The sequence below is a fragment of the Drosophila teissieri genome, chromosome 2L, assembly GCF_016746235.2.
Source record: "Drosophila teissieri strain GT53w chromosome 2L, Prin_Dtei_1.1, whole genome shotgun sequence".
In the NCBI taxonomy this organism is placed as follows: domain Eukaryota; kingdom Metazoa; phylum Arthropoda; class Insecta; order Diptera; family Drosophilidae; genus Drosophila; species Drosophila teissieri.
Window position 1 is genome coordinate 14,650,815 of NC_053029.1, and position 14,646 is coordinate 14,665,460.

Below are 14,646 nucleotides of genomic sequence, written 5' to 3' on the forward strand. Positions count from 1 at the left end.
AACTTACAAGGAGGTCGTTTTTGAGATACGGTAAGAAAATCAAACAGCAAGCAGATATTTTTTGTATTGTACATTTTTTATTTACCATTTTGCTTGACATTTTGTTTCTGTTTATTACTAATTCACAATTCTTTGCTTGAAATACATAATAATTTTAATAATATATTTTATTATGCATGTACGCACATACAAACATACTTACGTACGTAAGTTAATGAATTTTGTGTTGTCTTTTGTCGGTAATATAATAGTTTAGCTTTTGCTATGCTCTTAAAATGCATGACATCCATTAGCGTTTACACTTTCATGGTTTTTCTAACAATTAATTATTTTCTTGTTTCGTTACTTGGTTGTTAATTGCTTAGCAAAACTTCGACTCATTATAGGTTGAAATGATGAAGCATTGGTTTACGATTTTGCTTAAATGCGCAGAAATACTTTTGAAGTAAACAATTTGGTTTGTATTTTATTTCCTCAAATTTCACAACATTGAAATTTTATTTCTTCATCAACACATGTAGTTTTTTAAGATTTATTCTTGGTGTGCTTTGTTATAACATTTTGATTTTCTTTGTATACTCGCAGCAACTTACTTGCCTTCCGCCAATACTGAATTCTGTTGAGCCTTTCGTGTACTACCTGGTGAGCAAACTCCTTGCCAAGAACTCAATTGAGCCGTTTAGTTCAACTTTTATGTCGGTGTATAAAAGTGTCGTCCATTCATTTTGGTTTCTTAAAGCTTTTCCATTTCCTCATTTGTTCAATCAACAATTTCAACTCTAATTCTCAACTTGGGTACAGAGAGCTGAGCTACATTTTGAAGGGTATGGGGATGTATATATTTGGGATAAATATTTTTGTAGACATATGCGCGTGTGTTGAAATCGGTTCTCATAATCTTTCACTTCTAATTTACTAAAAATCTACAAAATATAATATTTGAATTTTTCCTCTGTTAAATATATTCTGCATATACATACGTTATAGTGATTGTTTAACATTTTTACATTTTTTTATGCAAGTTTTACTTTCTTACTGTGGTTTAAATGTGTGGTTCTTGATGAGGTCAACTTTGATTTGTTTTATTTGAAACTTTTGCTTTTCATCTCTTTGAATATCTTTATATTTAGAATGATCTTCTCTAATTGTTGATATGTGTTTACTGTTCTATGTTGTGGCTAATATGAAATCTTGCGTTTTTCGTTTTATATTTTTACAATTCCAAAAAGATTTAACCGCTTCCTTTTACATGTTAATTCGGTTATATACTTTGTTATTCTGTTTTTTTTTTTTTGCTTTTTAATAATATTCAGTCTATATAAACATTCATTTATACATTTATGCTAAATTTTTGGAAAACAATTTGGGAAAAGCGTGCGAAACTGACATTTTGCAGTCCCTCAACCAAAACTGGTAAAACTTCTCTAAAAAGAAATTGGGTTAAAACAATGTGGAAATAAAAATACCTGAATACCTTGTGGATGATCTGTTTTATTTAGGAGAAAGTGTTTAATTTATGTAAATCTATCAAAAATTAATGGTTGTTTACTTTACCTCGCTATTATGTCTTACATCTTTATTCAATAATGTAGGTATAGTTTGGGCATGCTATTTGCTCTGCATTCGCTTCTGTATATTTATTTAAATATATTTGTTTATATTTGTTTTCTTGTTTTGCTTTAGCTTGTTAACACATTCCTCTTGACGAGTTTTATTCAATGCATTTGATTTTATTTGTATTTTCATTGCTGTTTCTGAATTTTTACTTAAGGTGGCTATACCTTTTCACGGGAACCGACATTTTCCTCACCAGATTCCTAAATTTTTGCTATGCATTTGAATATAGATAGAAGTCGATCAACATAAACGAAATCAACTATTTACATATACTCGTATAGGTTTCCGTCTGGTAATAAATCTAGTCACTGTTTTCAGTATTTGGTAGCTCTTCAAGTCACTCTTCAGGTTACTCGCAGAAACCAACAAAAGCAAGACGTCGGGTTTTTGTAGGGTACGTATTTGAATTCGAGTCAAAAGTAAAACGTTTTGCAATATACTTTTCAACATCGTATGCTAAAATATTAATTTTTGATATTGTTAATCGTAATACTTTACGTCGTGCTTTCTAGAATAAGGTTTATTAGAGTGTTCTAGCAGCGACTGAGCTTGCTGGGAAAATATTCATATAAAGAAACGTATTTTATGTTATCAATTCACTAATTACTAAGCAAACCAATGCCAAGCGTATCCTAAAATTAATGTTCTTTGCTCTACATACTCCTTGTTCGGCGCCGTTTAGCTCCTCTAAAAAAACTGCCAATTCTATTCGCCATCTGTGTGCTCAATAATCCAAGACTTTGAACAGAGCCCTTCCATCCCAATTCCAATTAAATCAACTATTAATTGTTTATCCCTCTGCCTCGGATGTTGATGCACGAACTGGCTTACACCTGCACCGATATATAAAATTTGTGTGGATAAATGGTTAACTTAGCTAATAAAAAAGTTCCTAACTTAAATCATTGTAGGCAGTATGTCAGTTTTTTGTTTTCTCGGTTCTCTCTAGCTGTGTGGTTCGTTTTGAGTTTGGGGCCGAAAATAATTGCTGACAGTGTGTTAATCTGTTAATTTGTTATTGAACACAATTGCTTGATTACGATAATTACGATCAATTAGATAACTGAGCTCCAAATAAAATACTGTGAGTTGTTTGCTTAATGTATATATCATGTTCAACTTAGTCCATTAAAACGTTTTAAACTGCTGGAACGACTTGCCGAAAAGATTACCATCCAAAAAAAGGTCTGAATACACTCGACGGTAATCCCCCGCATAAAGGAACAATTCTAATATTCTAAAACTTTGTCGTGCTATATATGCATGCATGCTATGCGGCACACTGAGAAGCGTCTACACATTTAAAAAGGATTGGCAAAGCTTTTACAAAATTACGAAACTACGGTTACAAACTACTTTGCCACAAAAAAAAGCAATACCATGTGCAATACTGATTTGAGCCCGATCAATCGATTTGGCCTGGCAGGTATTCGAAAACTAGACGTCTCGAAAGCAAATCTAAAAACTAACCACTGTGCTCATGCCAAGTGGCGCTCCTCCTCGCAGATGGCGCTGCGCGTCGCCTCGCACTGGGCACAGTGCTTCTCCAGAAACTTCATGGACAAGTGGAACGTATACCGGTGCCGGGTGCAACGCCTTTACATCTTGTACTCGACGATTTTGTTGGGGTTGAGGAACTGCTCCCGTTGCGACGCATCCAAGTGGGCTACGGTGCGCGTCAGTGCCGAGCCCGATCCCGATCCCGATCCCTGTCCCTGTCCCTGACCCGATCCTGCTCCAGCTCCAGCTGTTGATCCCGAAGAGGACTTGTGCTTGCCATCGCCTCCGCCACTGGTGCGCCCAGTGTCCGTGCCAATGGGCTGGTAGACGCCCTCGGCACTGATCACACCCACATTGACCCCGGCGACCACCGGCTGCTGCAGATATCCGGAGTACTGTGGCGGCAGCTGGTAATTGCCCGGCGGCTGCTGCTGCTGCTGTTGGTGGCTGCCCGCCCGTGGCTGCTCCGTGTGGGCAATCGGATACTGCTGCTGATGGGCGTACTCCTGGCTGCTGCCCACAGCGCCAGCGCCAGCCACCGAACCACCAGCTGCTCCTCCGCCACCGGCTGATCCTCCACCACCGCCGCCGCCCATGCGGGAACCGGAGTCATCGTTGAGGCCCTCACCCATTTCACCATCCCGATTGTGCCGTCCGCGGATGCACAGCTTGGTGAAGAGCCAGACTCGTCCGCGGTAAAGGAGGTAACAGCAGAAGTGAACGAAGAACGTGAAGATGATCGCACAGGCCGTCACTATAATCGCCTTGCCCGGCTTGGTCCAGTCCATCATCGGGTAGATGGCAGTTTGGTTTTTCCTGCAATCAAAAACAACATTAGCCTCCCATTTCTTTCAATCATATCCAGTGCGGATGGAAGTCACCTGTCTGTTCCGCCGGCCAAGAAATAGATTCCCGTGAATATGGCGTAGGCCAGGCCAATGCCAGTGGTGAAGTAGGCGTGGCTCATCTTGATCGGGTGCCCCACTATGGCCAAATCGATGAGCATTATAATCGTGTTGAGCACATGCACCATTATGTTCAGCGCATCTATCTTGTGGATTTCTGAAAGAATAACAATGGTTAATTATAGGATCAAATTGTTTAATGTATCGACAGACTATACAAAATATACGTATTTTTAAATGAAATGGTTATTTTAAGAACTGGAAAGTATAAGCGAGAAACAGCAAATTATCAACTGTTACAAAGTTTACTTTCTTTAAAGAGCTCGATATAAAATGCACATGTTCTTTTCGTATATTTATACAATACATCTTTTCAGAGTCTTCTTTTTCAGAGTTCTCCAATTTAGAAAATCCTTATTGCGAGTCCATGAACATATCCCATTGGCTCTTGATGGATCTGGCCAAAAACTTTTGATTTTCCGCCTGGCCGGCGTAGTAGAATTCAAACCCAACTTCATCGGCGGAGTCAAGGAAGATGTAGCAGGCGAGGAAGTCGAACAGGAGTATCGTGGAGCAGAGTGGCCTATCCAGGATGGGCGGCAAGTTCTCCCAATAGCCGGAGATGACCTGCGCCTGGAACACAATCAGTGGGCACATAAATTGCCAGAGCACAAAGTGAGTGGCTACTTCGTAGGAGTAAATCAGGTCAGGCACGTGGACACAAACGGCGACCATTAGGACGACGGAGAACACAACGAAAATGAACCAGGTGAGGAACAGGTAGGCTATTGCTGGGCAACCGGGAAGTAGAAAAGAGCCGACCAGCAGGAGCAGCGCCATCATGCCAAGAATCTCCAGGCTCAGGAGCAGGACGTGGCTCGTCTTCTGGCTCGAAAGAACGGACACCGTTCCCAGTGCCAGACAGGCTGCGATGCAGCAGCTGACTATCCAGTTGAATGGAAACTTCCGGCGCAGCCATGTCACGTTGACGTAGACGCACAGGCTGGCCAATCCGATGACAAAGAAGCAATAGGTGGCCACTACATCCGGAACCAGGGCATGTCGTCTGAACAGGCCCGGCAAGATGAGCAACCCAATGGCCAGGACAATGAACACTATGGCGATGCCGTAGATCCACTGGTACACCTTGAGACGGAGGCGCACGACGCCATCGCCTGGCTGATCACTCATCGATGTGGGGGATTTCCTCGTTTTCCGGTCGTTTCCCGGCGCCCGTGTCAAGTGTCAAAGGCGAGAGCTCGGCCTGACAGCCAGTATGTTAAGTGTAACCAGATCGGTATCAGCCCCAAATTTCAGCGTGCGATCCGTTGGATCCTATAGCTCCAAGAGCCATTTCGAGGATAATCCCAGTCAGCATGAAACCCAGTTTTCGGACAGGGACCGCTTTGTGGAGGTGGCCACCAGCATCACCCATATTCCAACGAGGCGGAACCCCTCTACCTGCATTTTCCGCACCTACGTCTGCCTGCTGTTGGTTGGCCAGGTGACCCTGGCCTCGCTGCAGTGGCTCGGATCCACGTACCGCTGGAGACCCGAGATGAGTGCGGCCAACCGCAGCCTGTCCGTTCTGCTGCTCCTGCTTTCGTGGATCAACATGACGCTGGCCTTCGTGGGCTTTCGGCGGCTGCAGTTCACCTTCCCACTCAATTGGATTGTCTTCGGGTGCATCTTCGAGAGCCTCACGCTGCTGGTGGTGTGTCTGCACATCCTCGAACAGGATCTCACCTGGCCATTTGTGCTCATTGGCATTGGCGTGCTGGTTGTCTATACGCTGCTGGGGCTGTGGGTTCCTGGATTCCTCACCGCCAACCTGTGGATCCTCGTCCTGGCGAGCATCGTGGTCTTCCTTGTCTCGGCAGTGGCTGTGGGCTTCCGCCTGGAGATGCGATACTACGTGCCCGCCAGCGTCTGTTTGGTGTTCTTCGGACCCTGGGCCATGTACAACTCCCAGAAACTCTTCCTGCGTCACAAGCGGTCTGGTTACTTAGCTCACCAGTACTTGGAGGCGTCCGCCAAGATGTTCATCAACTACGCCTTCACTGTGAGTGGCATTATATTTGCCCACCGCTTCTCAGTGGACACCTTGGATGCTCACAGTTAGGATATGAGTATGTAATTTTTGTAACTCTTTCGTAGTGCTTTGCTCAGTTAAATTAGGTGTCGCGAAATTTTTTGTAATTCCTTTATTAAATTTTCCCAGAAATAACATTGTGTACTGGAGAAAAATGTCAACTATAGAACAATGTATGTTTAAGAAATAAACTCTTCATACTTGTTTTCAAAGCACTTTTAGTTGAACTTTGGGGGCAAATAAAGTGGTTCTCTTACCGGGATTGTGGACCAGAAGCCAATAGCACATGGTGACGATGAAGGCGTAGACAGTGGCACAGGTGTAGAGCACCCAGTACAAGTGGTGCAGGCGACTCTTCTTCGCCTGCCGCACGATCTCGAAGTCCTCGCGCTCCACCATCATGCCCTGGGTCACTATCCAGGCGGCCAGCCAGGCCTGCACCGTGCAGAAGAGCAGTCCCCAGTGGGTCAGGTAGATCCACCACTTGGCGTAGTGGTGCTCAAAGTGCTCGTCCGTGCGCCCGATGTCCAGCAAGGAGCAGACCAGTGCCGCCAGGCAGGTGATGGCCGTTATCCATCGGTAGAACAGGTACACGATTCGCACCTGCGTGTTGCGTTGCCACTGAAAAGGGGGGAAGGTTATCAGATTGGCTAATCTTCTGGATAATCTATATAGAAAAGAAAACTAAACTTGGTATCAAGATTAAAAGTGACTCACCTGGCACAGATAAAAGTTGTGGCGATGCACATGGTCCGGGGTGAACTCCGGGAAGCAGCTGTTCCACAATTTGCTAACCATCATTCTCTGATTGCCCAGGCAGCTGCCCGCGTTGGTGGCGAATTGGTTGAAGCCCTCGCAGCTGTCCTGCGAAGGATATTGGTACGAGTGGTAGGACTGCTGCTGCAGTTGCTGCTGCGACGGCTGGAAGTGTTGATGTTGCTGTGGGAAGTTCGACTGATGCTGCTGGTGATGTTGCTGCTGCTGATGCTGCTGCTGATGTTGCTGCTGGTATTGGTAGGGCTGGTATCGCTGCTCCTCAAGGACACGCTGCGACTGACCACCACCACCCCGGCCGTCTGATCCCGCCGATCCTGCTCCTCCCGCTGCGGCTGAGCCGTGCTCCGTTTGGTACTCGTGTTGCGGCGGCGTCTTGTGGCTGTGCAGGCTGTCCCGGCCGCTGCCGCCGTAGGGATGTAGAAAATCCGGCAGGTCAAGGATGTGCGCCAGCTGCGTGGCAACCTCCTCGTCGTCCTCGTCCTCGTCCTCCTCCTGCAGATGGAAGAAGCGCAGTTCCTCGAGACTCGAGCAGTCCGTGGAGAGCAGTTCCTGCGGCAGGCACTCCTCGAGCAGATCCTCCTCGTCTTCAGTGGTGCTGGCGAAGCCAGGCAGATAGCCGTAGTTGTCGTAGGCGTCGTACCGCCTGCGGGGCGTGGCCTTGTAGCGATAGCCAGCTTGCAGCTCCTCCGCCGCACTCCCGTACTCCCGGAACGGCGAGGTGGAGACCGCTGATGCTGATGCTGAAGCGGCTGCTGCAACGGCCGCCGGAGTGGGCGGTACCGGGGGCGGAACGGTCCGTGTGCTCCGGCTGCTGAAGTAATAATCGGTGGCTACACTCGGCGCCGGTGGCGGTGGTGGTAAGGCTGCCGGAATGGCCAATGGTGGCAAGTAGCCGGGTGAACTTCCCGCCGAGGCTAACAGCGGTGTCGGCGAGGCATCGAAGTTGATTAGCGCCGCTGCCGGATAACCTCCGCCGGAGTATCCGCCCACGCTCCGGTACGGATACGGAGGATAGGCTGCGCTGGCCGATGCACCGCCGCTGCTGGTGGTTCCTATATAGATGTGCGCCGATGTGGACGGCAGATGGTACCAGCTGGAAAGGCAGAGGGGTGCAAATTATAAGCTATGCTGGCAAGGCTCTTTGGTATTACTATTTCTTTATGGGATTAGGATAGAGGTGAATGGGTTGTGATATTACCTGGCTAGGTTGCCGCTGCCCAGACCGAAGCCCAGGCCCAGTCCGAGACCCAGATCGGTGTTAGTGCTACCGCGACTGAAGTAGTAGCTGTACTGCTGCTGCTGTTGTTGCTGCTGTTGTTGCTGCTGCTGTTGCTGTTGTTGCTGCAGTTGCTGGTGCTGCAGCTGCAACTGCTGGGCCGCAAAGAGCTGCTGCTGCTGGGCGAACTGCTGATGCTGCTGATGGGGGGCTGCGTAGTCGGTGAGCCAACGTTGCCGCAGGCACGAGTAACTCTGCTGCAACTCACGCTCGAGTCGCTGCAGCAGCAATTGTTGCTGCAGCTGCTGTATCTGCAGTTGCTGCTGCTGCTGGGCTAGCAATTGCTGCTGCACGAGCTGCTGGTGCTGTTGCTGCTGCTGTTGTTGCTGCTGTTGGCCACTAATTGGCACCGCTCTAAAGTAAAACTGCGCGAAATCCAATGTGATGGCGTTCCTCTACAGCTTCGACGCGCGTCTACCGCATTCACGCTTGGCTATAGTTCGCGTCGCTCCCCCGCTGTTCCTGTTGCTGTTGCTGTTTTGTATCTCCTGTGTCCTTTGTGTCCTTTTGTGGCTTGTGCTCCTGCTGCAGTTGCAAGTGGCAAGACGTCTGAGCCTGTAAGTGGAGCAAGGCATTGAGGCATTGAGTCGAGTCGGCTGCTTTTCAAATGCGAGTGCATAATGCACTAATTAGGCTGGCGTTAAGCATACGCCGTGTGTACGCAGAAAAACAGGGGCTTGTGTGTAAATTAGTTTCTTGTTTATAATAAGTTTAAGCATTTTATACAAATCTGTACACTGTTCTAGTAATTTATGCTTACTTTCTGCAAAATAGCTAATCAAAAGACTGTAGGCCTCTCCGCTATATCCTATTATACAAGTTAATAAATATGAAATGGTTTTGAATAGGCTTAGTGCATCTTGTGTCTGCTTAATCCCGACTACGGATCCAGATGGTAACAGATAAAGGATGAAAAGTACGATTCACTGAGCACCCAGTTGGCGGCTGTGAAAGCGTTTCTTTGACATACCAATTTGCAGCCGTGCAACGTTCTCAGTTTTTGAGAAATTAAAACGAGCACAAAAAACGGAAAAACTGTGAGGTGGAATCCATGAAGGCAATTTCTCTGCAAGGATGTTCTCCACATTCGTTGAACATCTTAGAGGTCTAGAGGCATTCAAACGCATACTAGCGCCCTCTTGAGTGTTGAACTCTGTTGAACTTTTAAATTCAAGTTGCACTCTATGCTTGAGAAATTTTAATGACTTGGTTGGCATGAAGATTAGAAAAGATACAAATTGAAATTACTTCTGAATAATCCGTACATGTTTACTCATTTTCTTTAAGTACTAATATTATAAGAGAATTAAATTTGTGCACATAAAATGTGCCGCAATTCTCGCCTTATTATCGCCAAATGCCGCGGGCTTAGCTGTTTCCACGGCATTATCCTTTCGCTGCAGAAATTGCTGCTTAGCAACTGTGGGCGGGGCAATAAAATCAAATCAAATTGCGCGTGCCTCAGCAAAACGCAAAACGCAAAACGGCGACCAGGAAGCGCCGTTGTGGCAATTTCGGTTGCGTTGCTTTTCCGCTGCAGAATTGAGTTGCAGTTAGTTGAGATGTCTGCTTCGCGTGGGAAAATGTCGGGGAAACTGCAGGCAAAATTGCTGTGTGTGTGTCTCTCTGTGCCTGTGTGTGTGTGTGTGTGTGCATTTGTGCTTTTTGACGTCATCAGCAAATACTTTGCTACTGGCACTGGCACTGGCACTCGTTTTGTTGCTCTTGTTGTCGCTGTTTGCACAGCTGCCATGGGGCCGCATTTAGTTGTTGCCACTACCGCTGCCTGCAGCTGGTTGTTGCAACATTTACATTGGCAATTTGCTTGGAAAAGCACTTGCACCACCATCCTCCTTGTACCTACCAGCCATTCGTGGCACACACCCAACACACACAACACAGACGCCAACGGACCCACTTCCGGCCACAAGTCTGTGCTTTTGGCCTAAACCGAACTTCCGACATTTTCACCATGACCTGAACACCCTTTTGTAAGGCTGGTCCTACTCCAGGGAAAACCAGGGTGAATTCACTTTATAATATGCATTAATAAGAGTAAATAGATAATTTTATGCCAATAGATTTGATGTTATAATGTAACTAACCGGTTACCCTTGAACACGATAAATTCGTTTTTGTTGATTAATTAATATAAATAACTTTACATATACAAGACCAAGAAAGTATGCTGCATATTTATTCCTAAAAATCCAGATTGGTAAATGATGACATTGTCAATGTACGAAAGAGAATTTCCAGTGTCCTAAGTAAAACACATATGCGCTGACACAGCTTGTGTTTTTTGCTACTTTGTTTTAAATTCCACTTTTCCTGTGGAACAACTACGTTTAACTTGTGTGAAAACTTTTTCCTTTCATCACTTTAAGACTCCTCCGCATGATGGCAAAAACCAGAATGAGAAGATCCGAAAGAGAGCGAATAAAGTTTGGTTTAACATTTTGTTAAAGTCGTTTCGTTTCAATGGTTTTCCACCCTGACTGTTTATTTATAGCCCACTTGGCGGACAAAGTGCAGAAAAAAGTGTTCACTGGAATTTGACAATAGTTTTTGCAGCGGCAATTAGGGGAACGCAGTACGTTGCAGGTCATAAAGCCGAGAATGAATTACCCAACAAAGTTGCAATTGAAATGGAAATTGAAATTTAATGGCCTTTCACGGAGATCGCGCAGCATCCAACGTGGAGTCGTACTCCGGAGCGTGGGAATGGCTCAATAGACGGACAATTGTGTGCTTAAGCTGCATGATAAATTCACTGAAGTGAATTGCTTGCCCGGCAAACAAACACAACTCACACGTGCCGGACAACGTGTCGTATGCGCGATTCCGGACGGAGTGCACGCGTTGAAGGCGCTCAAAGAACTATGACATTAATGCTAATTAAATTAGGAAAACGTGCCAATGCATGATTCTTAGGTATACACAACGAAATCTGTAAAAACGGCATACACTTTAATTCGATAATATTTACCCATAGTCCTCGACAATAAATCTTCTTTCTTGGCTAGAGCCGAACTCAAGTAGCAATTATTAATTTTCGCATTTCCTGAAAAGTTTCCTCTAATCTTTGACTGGTATCCCCATAAGATCAGAGCAAGTTCCTTTTAGTTCAAAGTCGAATAAACAGCAATTCAGGCACATAACTTGCCAAGCACTTGAAGCCTTAGAAATTTACAGTATTTTTCCCAGAAGCAATTCACTTCCCTGTTCCACTGAAGTAAGCGAAAGTAAAGGAAAATTTGTTAATTTTAATTAAATTGCATTCTCCTCGCAGTGCCACTTTCATCTGACGCAGGATGCGAAGGATACGAAGGATATGAAGGATACTTTAAGCGAAACTCCCTCCAATATACGCACACTTGGCTGACTTGGAATTTCTGTTAATCAAACCCAGCGTTCAGCATGAGAACGCTTAATTGTATTATTACATAACTTTTATCCAACCAAATGGATCGGCAAGTGTGGGTGTGGGTGTGGACCAAGAATATGCCGCATTTTACTCGAGACACGAGTCGTGGCCAATTAATCCATGTGTTTGCCGAAATAAATCGATGCGGTCTCAAAGGATAATTAATGCGTCACCGGCATCCAGAAATCTGAACATGACAGCGCCAGGCGAATTTTATATATGCCATAACTTAAGTGCTCGATCCGTAGCATACATAATGTCATCCGATGTAAGTTCTCAACCACAATGAAACCAACGAGTTGCCAAATTCTTAAATCACAGAGTTAACGCACATTAAATACAAATAACTCGAGCAAATGTAAATACATTTCCCATATCCCAGTTCCATTTAAAAATTTATATTGCAACGAGATGCAGCTCATGTTGCATGAATATTGCAGTTAGCGTTAACTAAATGTCAGGTTATAATTTCCTAGAATTAATCATGTAATTTATTAAACCAATTAGTGCTTTTCTGAGTGCATTTCCACTAAATTCAAACCAACTTTTCATGCGTATAGGCATTTCCTAGTATGACTTTGTGTTGCAAGCACAAGCCTTGCCATGCTAATATACATTTTAGGGCAGGTGGAACAGGAGGGTGATCCATTAGGACAGGATATGAGGATTTGGGGGGAGCGAGGAACGTGTCTGTGTAAACAGGAAGTGTTGCACCGCAGGCAATGTTGCAGTAAAATAGCCAGTCAAATAGGCACCCTGCCCCGTCCGCTGCACATCCCTCCGTCTAGCAGTTGGGATTTTGAAAAAATATTTGCGTACATGGAATTATGAGGGGCCATCATTTAATGAATGGCCTGCCACCTGTGCACGCTCTTAATGAGCTAGAGTAAGGACTGTGTTGCCAGGCGGATGTTAACTGCGGATGTTTGCCAACGTGTGCCATATAACATATGAGGGTAAGGAGCTTTTCAACTACGCTCTGGTTGCGTTGTTTTCGTTGATTATGTGTACAATGCACTGTACCTTGTCGTTATGCCACACAACATAAAATAGCAAATGTGGTTTACTCCGGGTTAGCTTTCCAAATTAAGTTCAAATAAACAGTGATACAAGATTGCATTTAAAAAGCCATTAACCGATATTAGGTTTATAATGCCTGTTGAAAATAGCACCATTTGCATTTTGGCTATTAGTGTTTATCCTGCTTGTGGCACACTCAAATAAATATTCGCACACAAAGCACTTGAAACCAATTGTCTGCAGGACTTTAAGCCAACATTAAGATTGGTTTCTTTCACCGAAAATTAATGGCCCGGCATTGGAATCTTGTTTATGGCATATATACACAAAATAGTTTGGCCAAAAGCCGAAAAAAGTCATAGCTGCCATAAATCAGAAAGAAAAAGTGAGTGAGCAAACTGGGGGCCAGCACGAATAATGCTGCCGCAGCATAGGAAAAGTTTGAAAAAGGGCTTCCAGAGGGGAAAAGCTGAGGAACTGGAGGTTCCACGACACATTTGTGGCTGGCTGACGGGGAATGAGAATGGAAATATATTTCCGCCAACGACAATCAGGTGAAATGCAAAGAGTGTCGAGGAAGTTGTCAAAACACTGAGATAACATTTTCTGCCCAGGACATTGATGGCCAACGAGCTGGAGAAGATGTGCTATATCCTGGCCCTAATTAAGGACGGGGTCCAACTTGTCTCTGTGGGTTTTAAAGCACTTTCATTTGTGCAGGAACTTTTCCATCCTGGCGGCTTCCGTAGGCTCCATCTTTATTTATTATGCCACAGCATCCGCGAGGGCAATATATTTTCCCTGCGCTTGCACTTTACACAATTTTCCCCCCAAAGCCCCTATCTGCATAATTTCAAGGATTTTTACCCAGAAGCCTTCAAAAGAAATTAATCTTGCCGACGCAAAAGCAACGAAAATTTACGAGGTACCTGGCCAAAGGTGAAAGCACATTTTTCCGCCAATAAACATTTGTACTCACAACCATTAATTGGGGTCTTAAATATACATGCTGCTTCAAGAGACACCAGTTTATCAACATGCCACGAAAACAAACCAGGAATAATCGATTTTAATCAATTTTAACTATTCCTGTCATTTAATTAACACATTAAAAACCTTGTTAGTGGCAAAGGGTTGGGCGGATTAGTAATTTGAAAAACTCGGCCAGCGAGGTAAACAATTGAGAAATCCCAGTAATTGAAAGGGATCCGAACAACAAAACCCTGTGGCACAAAGGCCGCTAGTGGTAAAAACAATTGCTTCCCAGCCTTGCCCCTGCCAGCTAACTTTTTGCAGTCACTGTGCAACACACTACACATATGACCAATCAGTTTTTATTACATGTTCGAATAACCCTGTTTTTATGGTCAATATGATACGGTAACATGTAGGAAAGCAAACTATAATCACAGCATGCTGCTTTGAGTGGTAATTGTATTACGGCCTTTTGGCCATTAATTTATTTAAATATAATGCCAGTTAACTTATTATATGTGTGGTCATTATCCGGCAAAATCCCATCCCACCTTCCTAGTGAACTGTGAACCCATTAACTTCCACTTATCGTAAATCTGCTGTTCGTGGTTGACATTCTTGAAAAATCATGCAGCGCTGCCCTGCAATATTGCAAAATGGTTGAATGCCACAAATGGGTGAAAAACCCAACTTTGCATGCAGGTCACCCATCGACCCTTCCTCCTGCTACGGACCACCATAAATCACATAAATGTGTGGCCGCATCAGCGGCATTCGCAGAAAAACGTAAAAGTAAGTGTAAAACAGGCGAAACAACGACGGCAGCTCAATATCAGCATCAACTTTTAGTTCAATTAAGCGTAGCATTGATGGCTTTCCAGAACCGAGGGCTCCCTTAATTTATAGCTTCCACAAGAGGAATTTTCATCATACGGTGCACCGTAAAAATTGGCTGGAAATTTTTAATTCTTAAATGTCCAGTTAGCCACCAATCCCATTACAGCCAGCCAATAAGCCACAATTGCTTAAAAGTCAGTATATAAAACCATGATATTGG

At 44.5% G+C, this 14,646-nt stretch overlaps 3 protein-coding genes across 3 annotated transcripts in view; 1 reads left to right on the forward strand and 2 right to left on the reverse strand.

Moving 5' to 3' along the window:
* Positions 1-98: 98 nt before the first annotated feature.
* LOC122621461 overlaps positions 99-14,646 on the reverse strand; it is a 40,132-nt gene continuing 25,584 nt past the window's right edge. Inside the window, exons 2-6 of the mRNA XM_043799358.1 lie at positions 8,090-8,562; positions 6,832-7,984; positions 6,372-6,735; positions 3,999-4,179; positions 99-3,933 (exon numbers count right to left, since the gene is read on the reverse strand). Of these exons, the coding sequence (XP_043655293.1) occupies positions 3,216-3,933; positions 3,999-4,179; positions 6,372-6,735; positions 6,832-7,984; positions 8,090-8,562 (2,889 nt within the window). The 3' untranslated portion in view covers positions 99-3,215. The remainder of the gene's footprint in view (positions 3,934-3,998; positions 4,180-6,371; positions 6,736-6,831; positions 7,985-8,089; positions 8,563-14,646) is intronic.
* On the reverse strand, positions 4,357-5,213 carry LOC122625940. Its single transcript, XM_043806001.1, has one exon. It carries the CDS (start codon positions 5,211-5,213, stop codon positions 4,437-4,439), a length of 777 nt encoding a protein of 258 aa, XP_043661936.1. The 3' UTR covers positions 4,357-4,436.
* LOC122625939 lies at positions 5,299-6,261 on the forward strand. The gene has a single exon (XM_043806000.1). It carries the CDS (start codon positions 5,299-5,301, stop codon positions 6,142-6,144), a length of 846 nt encoding a protein of 281 aa, XP_043661935.1. The 3' UTR covers positions 6,145-6,261.

Excerpts from the sequence above, each read along its gene's own strand:
- LOC122625939 (XM_043806000.1), top strand. The coding sequence starts at position 5,299 with ATGTTAAGTGTAACCAGATCGGTATCAGCCCCAAATTTCAGCGTGCGA.
- LOC122625940 (XM_043806001.1), bottom strand. The coding sequence starts at position 5,213 with ATGAGTGATCAGCCAGGCGATGGCGTCGTGCGCCTCCGTCTCAAGGTG.